A 23,726-nucleotide genomic window follows, 5' to 3' on the forward strand; every position below is an offset into this window, starting at 1 on the left:
TAATCTTAAAGTGCTCAAAGGGCTTTCTTGCCCCTTCCTCTGCCTGTTTCTGGTCTTTGCATTAGGAGGAACAAGTTGGATCTGCAACAAAATGTTGCAGTATATTCTCCTTACCTTGCAGGAATGGGAACCTGTGGCCCTACAGATGTTGTTGGATTCCAGCTTCCATCAGCCCCATCCAACAAGGCCGATGGTCAGTGATGATAGGAGTTGTAGACCAACAACATTTAGAGGGCCACAGCTTCCAATCTCTGCCCTAACAAAACTGTTCCCGGTTAGGATTCCATCCAGCCATGGATTGCACCAAGATACAACTCTACACACTCACATTCTTTTAAAAAATGACAAAATTTGAACAATAGGTACAAGAAAATAAGGATTAGGAAAGGGATGGGGAACCTGTGGCCCTCCAGATGTTAGACTATACCTCTCACCATTCCTAACCATTGGCTGTGCTGGCTGGGACTGTTGGGAGTTGGGAGACCATCTACACCTGGAGGCTCATCCCTGGAGTAGGGATAGTAAGAGCATGTGGAACCGTTCTAGGGATCAGTGAGAATTTCGATCCAGTTCATATTTCAAGCCAAATCTAGCAAACTCACCCTCTCTGAAATAATATGAGAACCGAAACATAGCCATCCTCCGAAACTCACACTTATTTGAATCTTGTGATAAAGTTTGCTAGCCAATGTTTACAAGAATTAGGGGAAAGTGTGCATAAAAATGAATATATGAATGAAAATAACATGCAAAATGCATTATATGATGAGAAATGGCTTGAGAAAATGTCTGCATTAGTCAAAACTGCCTACAAAAAGGTGTTTATTAAGAGAAAATTGCACTAAAATGCTGGATTTTCATGGTTTTTTTTTAAAAAAAACACAAATTGTTGCAGAAATGTGGATAACCGAATTTAAGATTGGAAAAATGAGGAACTGAGAGGACCAAAACTGACAGATTTTCCATCTCACCATTTCCAGCTTCGCAGTGCCTCTTAGCATAGACATTTTGTGCCTGGCAGCCGTTAATATTGGCCCTAATTTCATTTACACTAACTGGAGACATTATTGAGCAAAAACTGCCATTAACTTAAATAACTGAAAAAATCCCAGGTCAGTAAAGGAATTTGCCCTTTTCGGTGTCTTAATTCTCCAAACTCTCCCACTAGAAAGATTTAAGAACAAAAGAGATGATGAGAAAGGCCAGATTACCACAGAGGTTCATTACATACCTAGGAAGGCTGATTTCTAGCTCATCATCCTCTTCCATTGCAACAAACCAGCCTTTCATCAGCTCGGCTGTAATGAGTTTCTCTATGTCTTCAACAGGCACATTTTCTGCGGGAAGGATCAGCACAAAACTGAATTCCTCTCCTTTGTATGGAAGCTCCAAGACTTGGTAGTTCACATTATGGTCAGTAAAATGACCTAAAACAAAGGGTAGAAAGTAACAGAAGTCTTAACTGGCAAACTGTGATAGAGGGAGATAGCTAAACAAGTGAGAATGAGAAGGTTCCAAAGGCTTCAGATGATTCACTAGACCAGGAGTGGAGGACTTTTGGCCTGCCAGATGTTGCTCAACTACAACTCCCATCAGCCTCAGCAAGAAAGGCCAATGGAGGGATGATGGGAGCTGTAATTCAGAAACATCTGGGAGGGCCAAAGTTTCCCCACACCTGAATTAGACCACAGTGAAGACTTGGAGAGCAATCCAAATTCTCCTCCCCTTACACCGGGCAGAGTGTGGGGGATTTTGGAATGAGCAGAGGTATCCCTTCCCTCCACCCAGCTTTGCTGGCTGAGTCGACCTCCTGCTGGCCACCAGACAGGTGGGCGAAAGGCCCACTTGTGGTCTCCTTGCTGACAGAGCCCAGCAGAAAGCCCTGAAATGGGGGTATTCTGAGGAAAGGGAGGAGGCACGGATGAGCTGGCCTGGGTTCCAGCAGCCAGCATCAGGCTTAATTTGCTGAAGCCCCCCCCCAACTTCCACCACAACATAACAAGACAAGCCCCACCCCTAAGACTCTGCCTGCTTGAACACGGGGTGAATTTTCTGCACATGCAGCACTAGTGCTCCCACTTAACTTTAGCTGTCTCTGGTTTTTCCTCTTCTCGCTCACATCTTAAATTATGTAAGAAATGCTTTGTCAAACTATCAGGCTGCAGTCCTACACATATTTTAGGCATCTGTGTAAAGAGCACTTCTGAGGCTATACCTAAGTAACCAAATTGTTCAGAGTAAACAGCTCTTTAAGACCAAGTGGAACCCAACTGGTTCCTCGTCTCACCTGAACCCTGCAGAATTGGTAGCTGCAATTTCACCTTTGGCTGTCTGCAGAGTGGCACTGAAGCACAGTAGAGCCGGCAACTGATAAGCTACAGTGATGCAGAGAGATAAGGCATGGACACTTTAGTCTCCCTGTTGCCAGAGTCCCTGGTTCAAGGCTCTGTCTGCTTTATAAGCTGGGAGCAAATTGACTAATAAAACAAAAATCATACATGACTCCTTCATTTTGTAGGGGAAAGAGTTTGACATGCTCTGTGCATGATTAATTTAACACATCAGGTTAGATTCAGAGAAAGGAGAGACAGAAATAACAAGCAGAGATCTTGAGATGTGGAAATTATTTGTCATGTATTGGAGCAGATGATTTAATTGGAATGTCACTGTTGCTGCTTCACTGTTTTGGCAAAGGCATCATTGATGTATTTTGCCATTTCTCCTTGAATCTGTCTGTATTTTGTGAAGGAAAAAAATCCCCTCCAAAGCCCACACACATGTTTAAAATGATACTGTCATGTGAATGTTGCTGTGCTGGGGTTTGCAGCAAGGAGTGTGCATATTTATTTATTTATTTATTTATTTATTTATTTAATTTATATCCCGCCTTATGGCCAAAAGGGCCTCAAGGCGGCTTACAAAAACATGAATATAACACATCATAAAGCATAAATACAATAATGCAATTCTCAAAATTAAATGACAAATAACATTATTAAAAGAAAAGAAAAAACATTTAAATGTGTCACAATAAGAGAAGCAAACACTTTATAAAAAGGCCTAGATAAAAATCTTCAATTTCCCAGCAAATAAGTAGCATTTTTATTTTTAACATATAAATATACACAGTATATAAGTAGCCAAACAATAATAATAAACAACAAACTAATGAGAACATCTCAATAAATATACAATTAAACAATCCCCACACACTTCACAACAGTGTTTAACAAAAATATGCTATAGTCCAAATAACAGCAAAAATGAATCTCCAAAATTAAATCTTGACCCCCAAAACAACTAAAAAACAACTAACCCCAGTAGTCTATAGACATCCCAAGCAGCAGGTTCACACACACATACACACACACAGTCTCTGGCCCCTTGAGCAGTTGCTGCTTTTGTAGCTGGAGAGAGACAGGGCTCCACCCTTCCAGGCCAGGTGGAAATCAGCCAGAAATGCAGGGAGCAGGTCTTGCAGAAACTCACACAGGTAGATGGTCCTGTGATTTTGTATCCCGCCCTTCCTCCCAGCAGGAGCCCAGGGTGGCAAACAAAGCACTAAAACACTAAAACGCAGATCTTAAAATACATTAAAACAAAACAGCATTAAAAACATTAAAAAAACTTTAAAAAGGGTTAAAATTATTAGAAACATATTAAACAATTCTGACACAGATGCAGGCTCGGATAGGTCTCAACTTAAAAGGCTTGTTGAAAGAGGAAAGTCTTCAAAAGGCACCGAAAAGATAGCAGAGATGGCGCCTGCCTAATATTCAAAGAGGGAATTCCACAGGGTAAGTGCCGCCACACAAAAGGTCCATTTCCTATATTGTGCAGAACGAACCTCCTGATAAGATGGTATCTGCAGGAGGCCCTCACCTGCAAAGCGCAGTGATTGACTGGGTATATAAGGGATAAGACGGTCTTTCAGGTATCCTGATCCTGAGCTGTATAGGGCTTTGTATGCCAAAATTAGAACCTTGAACTTGGCCCGGAAGAAAATGGGCATAACCACTAGATGATTAAAAGAAAGTAAATGAAAAATGTGTGGGCAGGGGAGAGAGAACCTAAGAAAGGAGGTCTACAAACAGCACCAAAAATGTGTCACTTGTCACAGGAAATACCCAATCAATGACTCTGACAATGGTAGCATTGGGCCGTAGGCACACAGGACCTGAAATGCAAGTCCTGACACGAATGGGCACATCCTTGACCACCAAACCAGATGTTATGTCCACTATGTGTATGTTCCATTGAGTGCAGGAGATATATATTACTATATTATATTTTTGTATGCATCACACTACCCAGGAACACTTCTGCATAGGTGCGTGCGCTGAAGCGTTCACATGTAAGCATGATGCCTACAGGAAAACTGTTGCAGTGATGGCAGTGGTGAGAGTGGCAGCAGCAGTCAAGGGGTAGCAAGAGGGGGGCCAAGCAAGCGGGTAGGTGAGTGGCGGCAGCAGCAACAAAAAGGCTGTAAGGTAAGTGATAGAGGCAGAGCTGCAGAGAGAGCTTGGGGGGCAGATTAGGGAGCTGCCTGGGAGTGGATGGAGCTATGCTGAAGTGGGGGGGGAGCATCGGTGCCCAGTGTGCAGGGGGCTCTGACAACCTATGGGGGTTCTGGCCACCCATGTGGGATAGGATTGTGATGGGGTTGGTGAGGGGGTGGGACTAGGGCTAAGTGGCACCTGGTACAGGCAGTGCGGGTAGGGGTAGTGCCAGGGGGAATATGACAGAGGAAATGGGGGAAGGGCTTGGGGGTGCTGTGGGGTGGGGTGTAGGAAAGGTTGGTGAGCAAAGCAAGCAGGGGCGGCACCCCTTAGTGTGTGTGTGTGTGTGTTTGTGTGTGTGTGTGTGTGTGCGCGTGCGTGCGTGCGTGTGTGTTGGTACACACATGAACACACGCACACACATATTGTTCTTGTTATGTGCCTTCAAGTCAATTACAATTTATGGCGACCCTATGAATCAGCGACCTCCAAGAGCATCTGTCGTGAACCACCCTGTTCAGATCTTGTAAGTTCGGGTCTGCGGCTTCCTTTATGGAATCAATCCATCTCTTGTTTGGTCTTCCTCTTTTTCTACTCCCTTCTGTTTTTCCAAGCATTATTGTCTTTTCTAGTGAATCATGTCTTCTCATTATGTGTCCAAAGTATGATAACCTCATTTTCATCATTTTAGCTTCTAGTGATAGTTCCGGTTTAATTTGTTCTAACACCCAGTTATTTGTCTTTTTTGCAGTCCATGGTATGCGCAAAGCTCTCCACCAACAATATAGGAATTGCCAGTTCAGGGGGACCGACCCAGTTGGGACCCTACTATGTGGTGAGAATGGGAGGAGGTTTTAGCCCTTTCTCGCCCACTGTGGTCCCAGTTTGGATCCTCCATGCTTGCAACTTGCAGAGGGGGAGGGAGCTCCCATTGAAGTGAATGCAGTTTTTTTTCAATGCAAATTACAGGAGTTGGGGGACCACTTTGACAATCTGTGTTCTAACCTAGCAGTCCCAACAGTGTCTGGGCTGCAGTGGCAGTGTTTGACAGACAAAGGAGAGGGTGGAGAGGCAAAGGGTATAAGTGAGCGGGAGCCAGCCACAGGAGGGGGGAGGAATGAGAGCCCAGCCCCTTGGCCTCAGGTTGTTGGAGATGGAACACTGGAGACACCAGCTTTTGTCCTTGCCCCACCCCCGGAGCAGGACCTACTGCTGGGGATTGAGCAAGCTGCCAACTTAGCAGATGGAGCACCAGATCATGAGCAGCAGCAGGAGGAGGAGGCGGCATTCCGAGGGCAGGTCACTGGGCTGTCACCATAGACTCAGTGCCACTGTATCTTATGGGCAACTATAGCCTCCTTGCCAAAGCACCCATCTCCTAGTGCAGTTTTCCCACCCAGGGCAAGAGTCTCACAAGTGAGCTCACCACGCCTTGCTCTTTTAAAACTAGGTAGGAAGGGCATGGAGACTTGTCGGGACATCTTTGTTGCTGCCATCCAGTCTAATACTCCAGATCCTGCTCTCAATTTTTGTTTGCAACCGCTAGTATTCCAAAACCCTTGCTGAACTTGTCTCAAGCTTTCCTGAATAAACTTATCCATGTTACTTGAAATAAAAGCCTTGTTGTGGTGTTTTGGGATGGGAGCTAGGACAATTTGTGTACAAATAATAATAATTAGAACTGTGAGCAAATGCTCTGTCAAAATCCTCCATCCCATTTGCAAGCAGAAAAATCAAGGGGATCATTTCATCGAATTTTTCAAAGGGAGGAGAAATTCTCCAGCAGTTTCTTTGGAGGGTAGGGCTCACCATGAGCAGTGGCAACAGCACAGATTTATTCTTTCTTTCCTGCTGCTGCATGTGGCAGCAGCAGCTATTGTGTTGGCAGACTGAGCACCATTCTGCACCCTCCCACATGGTACAGATATGTAGCTAACATAATGTGTCATTTGGACCTAAGACAGTTGACCTGGAGTTACAGGCTGGAGCCTGAGCTGAAACGTACATCCTAATTTCGCTTATGCTCCAACTGTCTCCATTTACCAAGCAAGTAGTTCCTATTATCTGGTATCTCAACATATTCATGCCTTTGGAGGGGATGCCTTTTATTTTATTTTTTTAAGTAGAAGATCCTAATAGTGCTGGGGGCACCATGGGGCATTGTTGGGCAGCTACAAATGTGGCTGTGAAACCGAAAGCAGTTGGCACAGAAGTGGGCCCAGGCCACCATAAGCTACCTGACCATTCTTCCACCTGCTTTTTCCAACTCCTCAGGTGGCATTGCCACCACTGTCTCTTTTTCTCTCCTTGCCTGCCATGTGCTGGGAGATCCCACTCACACACACACCCATCCACCATAGTGAATGTTTATAGAAGGGATGGAGGAATGGTGGAAGAAGAATCAGGACCACCTGTCACAATTGGAGGGGGGAGTGCAAACATAGCAGGATGGCCCATGCCATGGCTTCATGCAAACCTGGTGCTGGCCCTCGATGGAAGCTAGAGTTGCCATTCTCTAAGGTTCAGGTGCCTCTCCACATTAATTTTTGAGTGGTTGGGTGGATGGATCTTGTCTCTAGTGGACATGTCACTAAATGCATGCTCATGAACACTAAGGGTCCTCCATGCATGCAAAGCCTGCCGTTTTACACACTGCAGAATGTGAGATGTATTATGAAGTTTTTTGTAGGATATATATCTAGAGCCATCAGTGTGCATAGCTCTTGATAGAGTATAAGAGGATGGGTCCCTGCCCCAAGGAGCATCAGTGTAGGGGAGACAAGAGAGGAAAGGGGAGACAGAGGAGCAATATTGTTGAAAGATTGGAAACTTGGTCAAAAGAGGGTTAATGGAACAAGGAATATTGCTGGAGACTGTCCTAGTCATTCTGGAAAAAGTTGGCAAGAATCTTCTGTTAGGGAGATTGACTGATTGTTTGCAATGGCTGGCCTTCTGAATGGCTTGGAAATATAAGAAAGAGGGATACCACTTCCCAAACCAAGCTAACGACAATGTGATCTAGGTGTCTGCATGTAAGGCCAGACTGCAGCGTTTAGGAGAGAGAGGGGCTAAAGGGAAACAGAGATGAGTTTGGGCTCTGTAAGCATCTTAGGGTGCCAGCTTTTTCCCTAGAAACCTGGTATGGGAGCAGTGAACTTCGGCTGTCTGACAGAGTGTTTCATCTGCGCGCCTCCACCTATGCACAACCTGAATATCTGTAAATATTTTGCATCTGTATTGGAACTGTTTTTAAGATGCTTTGTTGCAGAAATGGGGTTAGCAAAACAATGTCCTTGACCAAAAGAACAAACAGAGTTTTGCAGAGTAGATGAACACAGCAGGGAGAGTAGATACTGTTGCAAAGTTGAATGCTGGGAAGGGGCTGCCAGGCAAGGGATTCACATTATCAGAACAGGGAGAAGTAGCTCAGCATATGCTACTGAATCCCCATCAGATCAGATGCAAAGCATGTGCTCAGCCACCCACCTGTAAGTTTCTAATTGGCATAGGTTTCTTCAGGCAAATGTTCAAAAAAGTATGTGTAGCTGTTGCTCCCCTGTGAGCACACAGTTGCTCTAAACCAGGTGTGGAGAACCTTTGGCCCTCTGGATATTGTTGAACTCCAGATCCCATCATCCCTGACCATGCTGGCTGGGGCTGATGGATTCCAGCAGCAACTGGAGGACCAAAAGTTCCCCACCCCTGCTCTAAACTGTAATGAGAGGTTTCATTGCCATCACTGTGGAGTCTACATTACACTTTTTCACCAACCTGGCAACTGCTCTTGTAGTATTTAGTGGACATACAGATGTACAAACAGGGATGAAGGAGAATTAAATTGCTCTGCATTCTTGTTCAGATTTTTAAAAAACAAACCACACAATAGTGAGGAAATGGAATGGAACACAGACTTATGAATAAATACTTAAGACATTTGCATGGACCAGAAATGAATTGATCTGTCTGTCCCTACATACAAGCTCAAACACATGTCCACAGAATGGAATGCTTGAATTACCCAGTTTTGCTGTGAGCTGAAGATGCATCATCGGTATCTCGGTTACAGAACCGTCACTCTTAGTGAAAGCCATCAAACTGGTGTCCTCTGCTTTGAACGTCTGCTTCCAGTCCCCTTTATAGAAAAGGGCATTCACCAGCAAAAGTCTAGTCAAGGGACCAAGATCATTGCTTGCAACAAGATGTCTGATTTTACCTATGCAGAAAGAGACTGACAATGTGGTCAGCTGTTTCTCTAATTGACCAAGATACAGTTGGATGGAGAGAAGTAAAAAATAGCTATATAAAAATAAAATAGCTAGTTAAAAATAACTATATAAAAGAGAAAAATAGCTTGCCTGCTACGAAACAGCTTCATGAGAACCAGTGTGGGGTTGCAAGCAGACTTTACATTGTAGAGGTAGGCCTTAGCCTTGTTTTGGTCAATACTTTTATTACTGACATTATCATTTTCTTACTTGATATCTAATAAATCTCTAGGTGCAGATTTCATTGTGGAGATTGCTTTCTGGTCTTCTATGTTTCCATGTGTATTGTTTTTCTTGTAGGATTTGGAGATGGCATTATCTGTATTGGATTATGGTCAGGAGTTGTCGGGAGGCAGAGCTGGGGTCCCGGGGAGTTGGGAGAAGAGGATTCATATGGATGGCAGAGGGGAGGGGGAGGAACTTCCCCCCTTTGGAGTGAAGACGAAACAGAGGAAAGGCCAGCGATAGGGTTGCCTAGCAACGGGGAGCCTGAGAGCTTTGAAGTTTCAGAATCCTCCCTGGATATTCTCACGCCTCCCCTTCTTCGAAGCTCAGAGCAAGAGGGAGAAGAGGGAGGGCCGCCCACAGCAGAAAAGCGGCGAGGCAGTTTACCATCAGCTCCTCCCCTATCCCCCATACTGGAATCGGAAACTTCAGACGAGGAGGGGCCGATGCTTCCCCCCTCACCGCGCACACGTAGACAGCTGAAAAGACAGGAGAGAAGGGGGGGAAGGTGGGCGGTACCTGAGGAACAGTTAAGGAGGAGCGAAAGGTTGAGCGCCCGTTTGGCCCCTTCTTAAAGAACAGGCGGGAAGCAGCCCCTTGCTCTGTCAACTTTCTCCCAATGCCGCAGGACCTGTATCCCTGTATTGCTTCATGAGAAGACGCAGTCTTTGCTTGGACATTACCCTAATAAAACACGAATTACTTACAACCTCTGGTCTGGTTCCTGAGTCTCATCCTGGGCCTGACAGGAGTGGGCATTGGATCATGTTTGTGAGATCTGATTGAGTTAAGTCTTCCCTTATGCTTTCTTTTAACCTTAATTATTTTTTTAATTTTCTACAAGTTTGATTTAATGTGCTTGTTTCGTGCATATTTATGTATTATTGATTTATTGGTTATTTTAAATTTGGAGCTTATGTTAAGAAATTTGTATTTTATGAAATTACAATAAAATTTACAAAAAAGAAAAAAAGAGATTCAGATTGGCACACAAGCTGAAGGGCCAAACTAGGTATGAGTTTTATCAGATTATTTGGTGTTGCATAGCTAAATTTATTTTTGTTTTGACTTTTGTTTAACACAGGGATGTGGATTCTTTTTCATCCTAAGGGACACATTCCCTTCCAGGCAACCTGGGGGCCACCTGCGAGTGGTGGGCAGGACCAGAGGCAAAAGTAGGCAGAGCAACTAATGTAAATTTTACCTTTGTACAGTAGGCAAGTTTCTGCACACACTCAAACACCCCTCTCTGTCCTCCATCCAGAGAAACAAGAGGCATGATCAGAGGTCAAGGGAACATTCAGTTGGGCAAAAACACTCAGGATATGAAGTAGGGGCAGTGACAGCTGTGGCCTGAGGAAAGTTCCAAGGGCCAGATAGAGAGGCTGCATGTGGTCCCCAGGTCTGAGGTTCCCCATCCCTGATTAAGCAAACAGCTGGTCCTGGAGGGCAGGGACCAAGCTTGATCAGGAGCACAGCTTGGAAAAGTTACTTTTTTGAACTACAGTTCCCACCAGCCCAATCCAGTGGCCATGCTAGCTGGGGCTGATGGGAGTTGTAGTTTAAAAAAGTAACTTTTTCAAGCTCTGAACTGGAGGGACTTTAACTCTTTGCCCCCACTGCAATCCCAATCAGAATGGGGAGCAGAAGCTCCCATTGGCACCAGTGATAAGAGTAATGCCTGGTTTGCCCCTAATTGTTACAGAGAATGTTTAGCTAGGGAAGGAGGACACTTTCAGTTGGCAAACCAGCTGTTAATATAAGACTATACTGCTTAGCGTGAGAGAACGGGGGGGGAGGGGAGAGGGAGAATTAAATGCAGAATGCTGTAATTCTGGGGTTTGTGTGACGTGAAACCGATGTAAAGTTTTAATTTACTGATTGCAAGGAGCCCCCATAGATGGCTGTAAGCCAGTGTTAAGTCATTGACCTTTCACCAGATTCTCTGCTTGCAAATCTGGGAGTGACAGCATGTTATTTGATGCTGTTTCCAGCTTTACATTGAAATGCTGCTGCTGCTGTTTTTTGACACATGTATCCAAACACGTGAACTCATTCCTCTGATCTCCCTATATTAGTCATTGTTTACAGTAAATGTGGGAAATGGAACATTTGTTGTTGACAGATCAAATATTTGCCTTCTTTGTATTTGAACATTGGTTTCTGGTATCAAAAAGGATTAAGAATCCTGAAGTTGTTTTAACCTTTTTTGGGGGGAGGGGGGAACACAGCTAGGATTGCCAGGTGTTTTTTTTTTTTGGAAAGAGCTCTTGTGCCTCTGATAAATACAGGAGGGCCAGAAAACCAATAGCTGCAGCTTCCTTCAGGTGCTTTTATACAATAATGAAAATACAGTTTTCTTTTCTAGCTACTAACTCTGTCCAATGATGATCGCTCATTATCTAGTCCCCCTGCAAATGGAAGGCAGCCTTCTGGAAGAGAAAAAGATCCTCTCCAGCCCAATGCAACTCATATAATTTCCTGCCAGTGCTGTCACTGCTGTGCTACAAAAAGGTGGGATCTTTTTTCTTTTCCTTCCTTAAAAGGTTGCATGTCCACAGAAGCGGTGGAGCCTGCAATTATATTTTTTTGGAAGGGGGGGGTAAAATTGAAAAGCTTTGGTGAAAACTTGGCAACACTCCTTCCACCTCTGCAGTAAGTCTGCAGATGCAAAATGAAACTGACAAACTATCAATTTCATCTGGCATGGGATAGGGAATGGAGGGATTCATCAGTCAAGCCTTTTCTAATAATAATAATAATAATACAGCAACAAAAGTCAGCCTACAGCAGGGGTAAGCAGTGTGGTGTCCTGCAGATGCTGAGGATTACAGCTCCCATCAGCCCCAGCTAACATGGCAACTGTCAAGGATGATGGGAGTGGTAGTCTAGCAACATCTAGAATGCAACACATTAGCCGCCCTGGGCTCCTTCTGAGAGGTTGTTTAGGATGTAAATAAATAAATAAATGTGGCCTAAAATGACAGACCTGGCAGCAGCACCTGGCTCCCTCAAGCAGCTGCAGAGCCCAACTCCCTTACAAGAGGCCTTCAGAACTAATGCTGAACCCTATAGCCTATGGGCTTATCTGGTGGGGAAGCCATATTCCATTTTAAATTTCCCACAGACCCCCAGAACAATGATGTACTGTGGCATTGTGGGAACTTTAAAACGATGGTTGGCTTGCTGCTCCCTGATGCAGAACATGGCATTGTTGCTCTCCTCCATCTCCAGGACCACCATGGGAGGGGTTCCATGATGCCATAATTGACAATGATGTCAATGATGTCTCTAGATGGCACTGTGCTAGTGAGACTCACATCTGGAGGGCATCCTTTAGAGCAGGTATGGGGGACTTTTGGCCTTCCAGGTGTTGCTGAACTACCACTCCAATCATCCCAGGCCATTGGCTTGCTGGGAGAGATGGGAGTTGCAATTCAGCAACATCCAGAGGGCCACATCTGCTGTAGAGCTAAAGAGGCAAGATTATACACCAGCTACAACACCAACCTCTCCTCCTTCTGCAGGTGGGAAAAGAATGCTACAGTCAGTTCACATCTGAAAGTGCTACATAAAAGATCTGTAATAAATCAGCACTTAAAACAACAGGGAATATAGAGAAATGTAACAGTCTGGGATGAACCCATCTGCATTCTCTGGAGTAATTGAGCAAATTATGTCAATACCAGATACAAAAACAGCTAGTGCAGTATCACGACATCTCTATGCTGGACAAAGGTTTACTTGTTGACTTTCTGCCTTTTATGCAGCTGTTAAAAGCATAACCTCTGCCTCTAACTTTTTTTTTAAGTTGCCATTCAGTTTCACTTTAAGCAAAATTTAAGGTCAATTTAAAGGGCATCCTTTGGAGAAACATTAGCAGCAATTCAAAAGGATATGCATTAAGTTCAGCAAAATTTCATAGGTGGGTGATTCACATGTCTTCATGGTGTTCACAGGGGAGGTGGAACTAAACTATATTTTCTTAAAGAAATAATAGTTGTATTGTTAAAAATATATTACACAAAAATAACTTCATCTATGCATATAAAACCTAAATTTAATGACATAATATGTATAACAAATTTAAAGTTAAGGGCGCATAACAATGTGTTACTTATTAGGTATCCCTGGTTACTGTTATGATTTATGTGAAAAATGTCAGATCATATTAGTGAATATATAAGGCTGGGCTTTATCTTGGAGCTAAAATATATTTTGAAGGGGGAATCTGAAAGGTCTAAAATTGTACTGGGCGCACAGAATTTCTCAAGGCTTTTCTTTTTTATTCGCATGAATGTGCATTTAACCCAGGGGCCATCCCAAGATATTTTCCTGCCTGAGGCAAAGGACAAGATGGCACCTTCAACAGTTACATCTTTCTTCAACATTGGCAACAGGATAGGCTCCACCATTACCAACACACCTGAGGATCGCAAGCTAGTTTAGTGGGTGTTTCACAGGCCTGTGGCACACACACCCCTTATCTCCTTCAGAGTGGAATGGCCAGGGGCTCAGAAGGAATGTCGGGGGGGGCTGCTGCTGCTGCTGCTGCTGCTGCTGCTGCTGCTGCTGCTGCTGCTGCTGCTACCCACACTCCCTGCCTAATGGTAGGGCCGGGCCAGTTTATTCCCCACAGCCCTGTACTTTGAAAATAAGCAACAAGGCCAAACCTGCAAGCGCTGTGAAGCAAACAAATGCAAGGAAGCTGCAGAGAGTTTTTACCATCTGTTTTGTTTTCTACCCAAGTACTTATAGCCTCTGCGGAAGCTTTAGTATCTTGGAAATTCACCAGCTTTACAGCCGTCTGAAAGAATTCCTTGTTGCTATGGAGATACTGTTCTTTCACTATGAATCCTTCTTGAAGGTAGAGGGCATTGGCAAGATTAAATGTAAATGCCTTTCCTCTGGAGGTGACAGAGAACAGTGTCTGGAGTGGCAGGAAAGCTTCACCTGAAGAAAATAAGTGTTAAGAGTTAACATCTTCATTTAAGGAACACAAACCAGCTATGTCATAGGGCAGTTATCCAATACAGACATGCACTTATAATCTCCCCCACCCCAGCTGACTTTTCAGGTGATCTCTAAGGAAAGTCTGCTGTAAAGAAGAAGTCCCACAATACAAATGCCATTATATCTGGAAAAATGTAACAATGGAATGGCAGAATAACCTCTCCGGAGAACTGATTTTGTTATTAAATGAGACTGCTGGGCACAATGAGTGCACAGCCTTGATAAAATGACAGACTGCTAGGTCCCATAGCCCAAGATGGACTAGGCACCCTGTTAAATTAGCACTGATCTGAGAGCCAGAATGATGTAGAACAGGGGTGGGGAAATCTTTTCAGCCCAAGGGCTGCATTCCCTCATGGGCAATCTTTGAGGGGTCACAAGCCAGTGATGCGCAGGGTTAGATGCAAAAGTGGGAGGAGCAGAAGGAGTGACTCATGCCATTGTACAGTACAAGTCAGAGATTTCTATATATACCCACATACATGTCCATCCAGGCATTATCACAATTCAAGGATATCATCATCATCATCATCATCATCATCATCATCATTCTGCTTACTTTCCAAAATGGCTTCTAAGCGGTTTACAAGTGCAAAAGCAATTATAAAACTATAACACATAATCCAGCCAAGGAAAAGTACTCAAAAAAGGAATGAAGCACAGCTGGTGAGTGGCATAGCCTGGGGATATGGGGTCTGGACTGGGAAGGGACATGATCCTGAGGGCCAGATAGAGACACCTGGAGGGCCACATTCAACTCCTGGGTCTGCAGTTCCCCCCTCCCAAACTGGTTAGCGGATAGAGTGTTGTACAGCTTTTCCCAACCTGGTTGGGACTATAACTTCCACTAGACTCAGTCAACATGGCCAAGATCAGGGTTGATGGGTGTTTTAGTCCAAAACTTCTGAGGGACACTGAGTTGGGGAATGTAGGACTGGAGAGGCCCATATTCAAATTCCTACTCAGCCAGGATGCTCACTGGGCCAGTCACACTCTCTCCATCTAACCTACCTGATGGGCTGCTGTGAGGATACAATGGGAAGAGGGGACAAACACGTGCATGACCTTGAGCTCATTGGAGGAAGGGTGGGATGTAATGAATGAATTAGCCATAACCAAGGCCAGCTAAGCCAGAGATACAGTCCAGGCAGTTGGCTAGAGTGGCACAGTTCAAAATCTGTCTGCCAAGCCTCAAGCAGTACAGAAGTTCTTCTAATTGCTTGCAGCATAACTGGATCACTGGCCATAGCTGAACTAAATAAAAACTTTGAGGAGCAGGACAGCTTGGCGCATAACAACATTATGCATGCATGCACAGTACATTCTTAATAATATTTTTTGCATTACAATTTTTAAAACCTAGCATATGGGTTAACGCTATCAAGTTATTTATCATCCTAGTGCACAGTTTTTAATAATCGTGCTACTTTGCTGTCTGTCTTCTTCTAATAAGATGCATCAATCTGGACATAAAAGCTATTGACCATATCCTCTGGAACCATTTCATTATTGTTGGTGCATCAGCATTTTCAGCTCTTAATAGTTTTGAAAGTTTCCTTCTTTTTATTGCAGGATTTAGCCCTTTCTCATTTAACAAGGGCAATTTAAGTTTTTCCAGATTAAAGGTTCATGGATACATCTTTGAGCAATTCCTCTTCCCTTGAAGTACCTGCATGCATAGGACTTCAGAAATGCCACTGATAAGCCTGTGAAGTTGACACGGGTTCATGAGAAGGGTAAGCAAGAGCCAAAGAAGAAGGCATGCTGCATGTATGGCGGTACCTGGCATTGCTGCCAAGTTTGAGGGGGGGCTGAACAAGGGGCCCTTCCAGGGGCCCCCACACCACCCTGCCAATTTCTCTCTCTCCCATGTCACCCTGTCACTTTCTCCCCACCAATATCACCCTGTCTGGTTAGCTTTCTCCCCCACCGCCACACACACACACTCCTGCCCCACCCTGGTTGCACCATTCTCTTTTCCTCTTTAGGTTTCCAAGTGGGAAGAGGACCCTCTTTCTTTCTTTCTTTCTTTCTTTCTTTCTTTCTTTCTTTCTTTCTTTCTTTCTTTCTTTCTTTCTTTCTTTCTTTCTTTCCTTCCTTCCTTTTCTTTCTTTTATTTATTTATTTCAGAATCATAGAATCGTAGAATAGAGTTGGAAGGGGCCTATAAGGCCATCAAGTCCAACCCCCTGCTCAGTGCAGGAATGCAAGTTAAATAACCTGACAGATGGCTGCCCAGCTGCCTCTTGAATGCCTCCAATGTTGGAGAGCCCACCACCTCCCTAGGTAATTGGTTCCATTGTCGTACTGCTGTAACAGGAAGTTTTTCCTGATGTTCAGCCAAAATCTGGTTTCCTGCAACTTGAGCCCATTATTCTATGTCCCACACTGAATTTTATTTGTAAGACTTCTTAACTGTTGTTATGTTATACAATATATCTATATATTATATAGATATAGATATTTATCGGCAGAAGCCGAAATGTTTTGGTAGTACAATAAAACCTCTGTTTTGTTAATCACAATTATGTGTGTGTATATATGTATCTCCTGGGAGTTAAGGGGTTAATTTGTAAAGATTTGCCTATCCAGGGAACAAACTGGAAGATGGAAGAATAATTGAAGATGGTGCGGGTGGTAAGTAGTCTATGTTGATAGTTGGGATAGTCCTGTGTACTTCCTTGAATTTGTAGATTGGCAGTCACACAGCCAGAGGGGATATTAAGGAACCAGAGGAAAGAGTTTGCAGATCAAGGTATTATGGATACCAAATAATAATAACAAAAATGCAGGCCAGGCTGGAGGGGGTTAAGAAACAGCAAGTCTGCACTCTGCAGTAAGTCTCTAGCTCTCTGGATTATCTATAGGAGGAAGAGATGGAAATGTTTGAACTTGCCCTTATTTGCTGTTCTCTATTGCTCCATTGGGGATGTTTTGTTGCTTGTAACCAAATCAGGATGGATAGAGGATTGCCATATAATCTCCCCAGAAACAAATAAAGACACATGCTCAATGAAGACCAGACATTGTCTAACCTCTGCATAAGCTTTGTGTGAGCAAATCAGGACAAACACTCAGGAGACAGGTTACCTGGATGAGCCCAGAAGTTTCACTGGGCTCAACAGGAATTATTCCCAAGCAAGAATGAAAAGAATTTCAGCTTTAAAAAGTCTTTGTAATATTTGGTTTAGCATAAATGGGGGCAAAGAATCCTGCAGATTGTTGGAAATGGGGCAAGAGCAACTCCTGTTTGGGTTCTTTTGTTTGTATTCCAGAAGGAAGATAGAGTTAGGATCCTCCAGCTGGCTAGGCTTGCCTACCTTTGTGTATGCTCTTCTCTATCTAACTTCCATCCAATGTAAACTGATATGCTCAGGGAAGCTGACCTGCCCCTCTTTCTTTTGTCTTCTTCAGCTGTCTGAGGAGAGAGGAGACATCTTTGACTTTGTTCTTTCTCCTGAGTCATGAGGGCAATACCCAAGTCTGGGCGTTGCCCCTCCAACTTAGTTAGTTAGAACTAGGTATGCCTTTCCTATCTACTATGTATTTCTATAAATCAAGTAGCTTTTCTTATTTTACTAAGTCTTAAGTCTCAGCGATCTAAATGCAGGGTAAAATCCTGCAACTTAGGTAAATACACATACTGGCACACACACAGCTCAGACAATGAATCGCTCTGGAAGCAATTAACTCGGAAATGAATGCTAAACTTCCACTTGATTCTGCTAGGTTTCCAGAAATGGCTTTTACACCATGTGAAAGCACACTTACAATGTGAAAACTAGCAGGTAAAGAAACATCAGGAAAGTGCAAAAAAAGTGCTGTCTGAATGCAGCCATTCCCTTCACTGTGCAGCTGATGGACTAGGCTTTCCATAAAAATGAAAAAAAAAAAACCATTTGTGTGAAAGAGCAGAGAGGGAAAGGATACTCATTAAGTGTGTGAGTGATCAGGCATCATTCAACCTGACACATCCACTTCACACGCTACATTAGTAGTTCCCAAACCTTTTACCCCTCAGACCACTTTAAAATTGCTGAGGGTCTAGGTGGACCACTTAATGATTTTTCTGCCTAGCAATTGTAATACACTGAGCTAGACACTGTACAATTTTTAATTGCATTTTTACAGACACTCCGCAGACCACCTGAATGAAGCTCAGGCACCACTGGTGGTCTGTGGACCACAGTTTGGAAACCCCTGTGCTACATCAACTGCATAGGAGGTGGAGTGTACTGCTCATCCAACATGTGCAAGCCCACTAAGTTGTATGAGTGGGCACACATACTTTTGATGAAGCCCAATGTGCCTGGCAATGGCAGCTATTTATATGATTGTTATTATTAAGTTGCTTTTTTCACAAAAGTAACTCGAAATGACTGGCAAAAACAGACATTAAAAACAAGAGTAAAAAAAACCCCAATAATATGTATAAAGGGAAGATCCAACTTGACACACTTCACTAAAAAGATGAGCAAAAAAGGCCACAAACATACAAATGTTTTTGCCTGGCACCTGAAAACAGATAGTGATGGTGCCTGATACCTCCGTGGGGAGAGCATTTCACAAATGGGGAGCCATGGCAGTATTCCATAGTTGGCATGGCTGAGTATCTGCTAGACCCCACACACAGGTGGGGTGGGCAACCACTAACCAGATGCACCTGAACTAACCAGTAAGGGCAGCAAGGAGGAAATGCCATAATCACACACCCAACATGCTCCTCTCTGGAGCTACCACACTGCCCGTAGTGGCGCTAGCTGCAGGGACCGCTGTATTATTAAGCAGAGTGAGGCAGCTGTCTCAGGTAACTGATCTGGGATGGGCAGCAAATGGTTACTTACTCTGTGGTAAGGCACTGATGGGATTTTCTGACTCCGGTGCCAAAATAACTTGCCTTCCTTTGGGAACTGTGTGCCTTGACTTGGAGAAGAGGCACCATTTGCCGCTGCTTCTCAGGTGCCAAACCGTATTGGGCTGGCCCTCATTGCTTTCCAGACAAAACTCCCTCCGCTGCCTACCACCACAGGCACACAAACATTTTTTTTCTGTCTAAGGGAAATGACAAGATTGCACTCCCCCCTCCTCATTTCATGTACAGGGACTTACTGAACTAGCATTGAATTGTACTTCAACTGGCAGTGCTACAGCATGCTCTAGTGCTCCCCAGGACTAGTGTCCAGGGCAGATTGAGCAAAGGGCTGGGTCAGGGTGGCAATGGCAAAGAGGAAGGAAGGTGGTGGTTGTCAATTATGTTATTTTTGGACTTGTTTTCTGGGTTCTGGGGTACTGTACAGAAGGCGCACATCCACTTATTGCATGAAACAAAGTTTGGTTTTTGGAAGCCATGATGATCATCATGGATTGGCCAGTACTCTAGTGGCAAATTCAGAAGTGAAGGATCCCTTCATGACAGCCACAGCCACCACCAGCCCTTTTTTATTGCTGTGGGGTTGAGAATGAGATCCTTGTTAATGCCTTTTCCCACAAAAACAGACATCCCTAGGAGCCAATAAGCATGAGAGGGGAGAGGTTAGCTACTGAAAAGAGTCTTCTTTGTGGCTGACTCACCTCCTTTCACTCTGATTGCTTCCAATCAGCAGGAAAAGACAAGGAAGCATGTTAGTGGCTAACATACACCCCTTTCATGTTGATTGGCTTGTGGAATGCTGGAGACATAGGGATCCTGCTGGGACCCTGCTCCCAAAAAAGTAAAGGGTCTAAGATGCCCCAAGACCTTAGTCCACTACACTCCTGGCATTGGCCAAAGGCTGGAGGAGCAGACACTATGCTGGCTAAATTCCCTTGAATACAGGAATAATTCTTCCTACCATAAATAATTGGGGGAATGAGCAAAAGAAGGGCCTGGATGGGTGATGGGCTAGATGGCAGTGGCAAGGCGGAAGAAAGAGGGCTGCTGCTTGCTGCTCCTTCACCTTCTCACTGCTCAGTGAGAGTGGGGAGGCGGGACAGAGAAGACGGATGAGTGCTGAATAGGAGAAACAGGTACCGCTGCCAAGATCTATCTCAGGGAGCTACGTTTTTACAAAAACACATTGGTATGGAGCCAATTAAACATTAAGCGGCACCATCACTAGATCCTGTGGGTGCATGTACTGCACAGACATTCTAGAGGCTTTCCTTTGTGCCAGTGATTGACAGCAAGGCATTTGGAGGAATTCCTAACATGTTTTCGAAAGGAGGGGGATGAACCATAATGGTAGGAAATTATCTGCTTGAATGGATGGATTTACATCATCTGTGAAAGGTCTTAAAAATGCTGTAAAGAGGTCCATCTGTCTTTATGCCTTGTTTTTGTTTGTTTATTTTATTTGCTTTACAAGTCAAAGGATTTTTTTCCCCCAGAGTCGAATGTTTCAAAACAGTGTATAGGTCAAATGTGTTCCGTGCACACTCAGGTTGATTCGTAGATTTCATTTTGCCCAGATTGCATTTGAAATATAAGCAATTATATCAACTTATTACATTTTCTTAGACCCTGCAGTTGAAAGCAGCCTTCAATTATGAGCTCTTTTAGCTGTATAGAAGGCAGTGTTGAGAGTTTGTGTGTGTGCGTGTTTGCTTCTGCACAAGATATAGAAACCAAAATGTCATACCACATGCTAATAGCAAGGGTTTAACTGTTTCACCTCCCCACTATGCAAGTCACTCACAGTGAAAAGCCTCAAGAAACTTTGGCAAAATCTATGTTCTCTAATGGCTAAAGATACTCTTTCATAAGACTTGGGATTTGGAACAGAAAAGTCTCAGAGTGAGAAGTGCCATGCCTAGTTGTTGTTGTTGTTGTTTGTACTTAAAAAGCACCTAAATTAATCTAAGCGCTGTACATATATTAAAAGAAAAGGTAGTTGCTGCCTGCAGGCTCACAGTTAAATAGATATGATACAAAGGGGAAAAGGAATGAGGAGGGAAGAATAAAGCAAGTACTGGAGTAACTGCTATTTCACCGATCAATGGATGGAGCCAAGTTAGTTTTGTCATAATGCTCTTGCCATGATGTCCTTCCTGGGAGGCAATTTATTTATTTATTATTTAATTTATATCCCACCCTTCCTCCCATCAGGAGCCCAGGGTGGCAAACAAAACCACTAAAACACTTTAAAACATCATAAAAACAGACTTTAGAAATACATTAAAACAAAACATCTTTAAAAACATTTTTTTAAAAGCTTTGAAGAAATCTTAAAAAAGAAAAAAGGTTAAAAACATCGTCTGTTTTTAAAAAGTTTACAAACATATTAAAAAGCAATTGCAACATAGACACAGATTGGGGTAAGGTCTCAACATAAAAGGCTTGTCAAAAGAGGAAGGTCATTCTCTGAGTGCAGAACTTTATGTAGCCAAAATAGCACCATTCAAGCACAAGGAGGGGTTATCACTAGGCTGGGGGAAACCTCCAGGTTTGCAGTAGTACAAAAACATACATACATACATACATACATACATAAGGAGGAACCTCTGCAGAACACACAGACAGAGCAGCCCAATGAGAACTACGCATGTTCAGTGACCACAGAATATTGGCTGACTGTTGTAGAAGGTCATGGAAAACCAGGGGGGATTGGGACTAGAATTTTTTTTTTGTCTTTTTGAAGAAATGATTATATTGTGTTTTCATGCTTGATTTCAGTAGTGTTGTGAGCCACTTTGATTGTGATTTGGACAAATAGTATAGATTTTTTTTAAAAAAAGAATTACCTGTGTATATGTGTGTGTGCGCATATGTGCATGCTTACACATGCTTCATCCCACCATGATGATTTATTACTCCATTTGTTTTTCAAAAAACTTGCATCCCGCTTTCTCCTTCCACCAAGGAGTTGTTCAAAGCAGCTTGAAAATATAAAAGCAACAGTGATCCAACCGTTCAAACACAACTCAGCAAACTAAAAACAGCAGCAACACACAAAGAGCAGACTACTGGCCAGGTCATTCTTATTTCAAAGCATAGCTGGCCACGCTGGCTGGGACTGATGGAAGGTGCTGTCCAAAACAGGTGGAAGAAGGGGTACCAGATTGGGGAAGGCTGGTGTAGATACTCACCATCATTTCCTTGCAGGTTCAAAAGTTGCCTGATTTCATCACGTGCCTTGCCCTTGGCTCCTAGATGGACCGTTCCGAGGGCCATTGAAGCTCCAAGAGGGGAATAGAGAATGTTCCCACTTTTCTGGGACAAAGAAAGAACCCGGTACAAGTCCACTGCCAAACGTGTGGTGCCACCAGCCATGGGGTTGGAGGTGTGACAAATCCCGATGGCGGTAAAGAGAAGGCTAGGAAATAATGCCCTTCTCATCATACTGCAGAGTATTAGGTAGCTCCTGGTGCTGTTGAATTATTGGAAAGGATGTTTAATAATGCCTTATCAAATAGCTCAAGTTCTGTTTTGTGAATTCTCTGTAAAGATCTTTTTTCTACACAGTGTGCTCTGAAACCTTGATTTACAACTTGTTTCCAAAATAACCTTACATGAGAGGCTGCTGTTCTCAGAGTATAGCCTCCCTTGTGAATGTGAGGTGCCAGCATTGTACATACTCATCCAGCCTGCCATTCTGTTGTCTCCAGGGGACCGGATGATATTTGCAAATACAAGACATATTGAATTCAGTGCAAGTAAGTGTAAAGTGATGCACAATAAGGCAAAAAAAATCCCATATTCACATATACATTAATGGTGACTAACAGGGGTAAAGATCTTGGGGCTGTGGTGAATAAGAACATAAGCAGGGTCTTTTAGCAGGATCAAGCCATCTAGTCCAGCAACATGTTCTCAACTAGTGGCTAACCAGATGCAAGCAGGACCTGAGTGCAACAGCACTCTCCCCACTTGAATACTTGTGGAGGATAAGGTTATCTGTGACCCCTAGCAGTGGTGGCTGGTAACATTTTGACTTGGTAGAACTGCAATTTTTAACCTTACTGTTTTCATCACAATAGGACTTATGCAGCACTTATTTAGGAAAATGTGTCATTACACATGTGCAGAGTACCACCGCCTCCTCACTAAAATACACGTATATCAATTCTCTGCACATCTATGGACAATGGAAGGGGCTTTCGCAAAAGAGGGACAAGTATGATTCTCACACAAGATTGACTCCACGCCTCTTCTTTAGAAATTAAGCCATATCACATGACATATGCTTTTGAATTCTTGTATTGATAACACCTATACATCCATTGCCAAAAACATAACACTAAACTCATGCACACAAAAACCTTTAAAATGTAAGGAGCTCTTGCTTCCAGTTGCAGGCAGTTTTCCTCCCTGCTCAAAAAAATCAATGTAACTTTTCATTATCCAAAACAATTTTTTCTCCAAATTAAAAGAGCAAAGTATTCCAGCCAATAGACAAAAAATGATTGTTACATTTGAGCACAGCACATCAGAGCACAACAGAACACATCTGCAATAGGCATGGCAGAGAAGTTCAATTCAGTTCATGCTTAAAGCCAAATCTATCAAATTTGCACTTTCTGAAACAATATGAGGACCAGAACACAGCCAGCCTTTGGAATTTGCACTTATCTGAATTTTGTGATGCAGTTTTCCAACAAGACGATGTTTACAAAAATGCACATATCAGGGGGAAATGTGCATAACAAGGAACATTTTGGTGAAAATAGCATAGAAATATGAGTTATCTTTGGAGAAAATGCTTGCAAAATGTGTGCATTAGTCAAAACTACATATAAAAATGTGTTT

At 43.4% G+C, this 23,726-nt stretch overlaps 1 protein-coding gene across 1 annotated transcript in view; it reads right to left on the minus strand.

The window, feature by feature from the left end:
• Nucleotides 1-22,250, minus strand: part of SERPINI2 (serpin family I member 2) — a 43,690-nt gene extending 21,440 nt beyond the window's left edge. Inside the window, exons 1-5 of the mRNA XM_061637731.1 lie at nt 22,067-22,250; nt 13,994-13,996; nt 13,715-13,942; nt 8,518-8,712; nt 1,232-1,427 (exon numbers count right to left, since the gene is read on the minus strand). Of these exons, the coding sequence (XP_061493715.1) occupies nt 1,232-1,427; nt 8,518-8,712; nt 13,715-13,942; nt 13,994-13,996; nt 22,067-22,250 (806 nt within the window). The remainder of the gene's footprint in view (nt 1-1,231; nt 1,428-8,517; nt 8,713-13,714; nt 13,943-13,993; nt 13,997-22,066) is intronic.
• Between the last annotated feature and the right edge of the window lie 1,476 nt (nt 22,251-23,726).

The sequence above is a fragment of the Rhineura floridana genome, chromosome 7, assembly GCF_030035675.1.
Source record: "Rhineura floridana isolate rRhiFlo1 chromosome 7, rRhiFlo1.hap2, whole genome shotgun sequence".
NCBI lineage: Eukaryota > Metazoa > Chordata > Lepidosauria > Squamata > Rhineuridae > Rhineura > Rhineura floridana.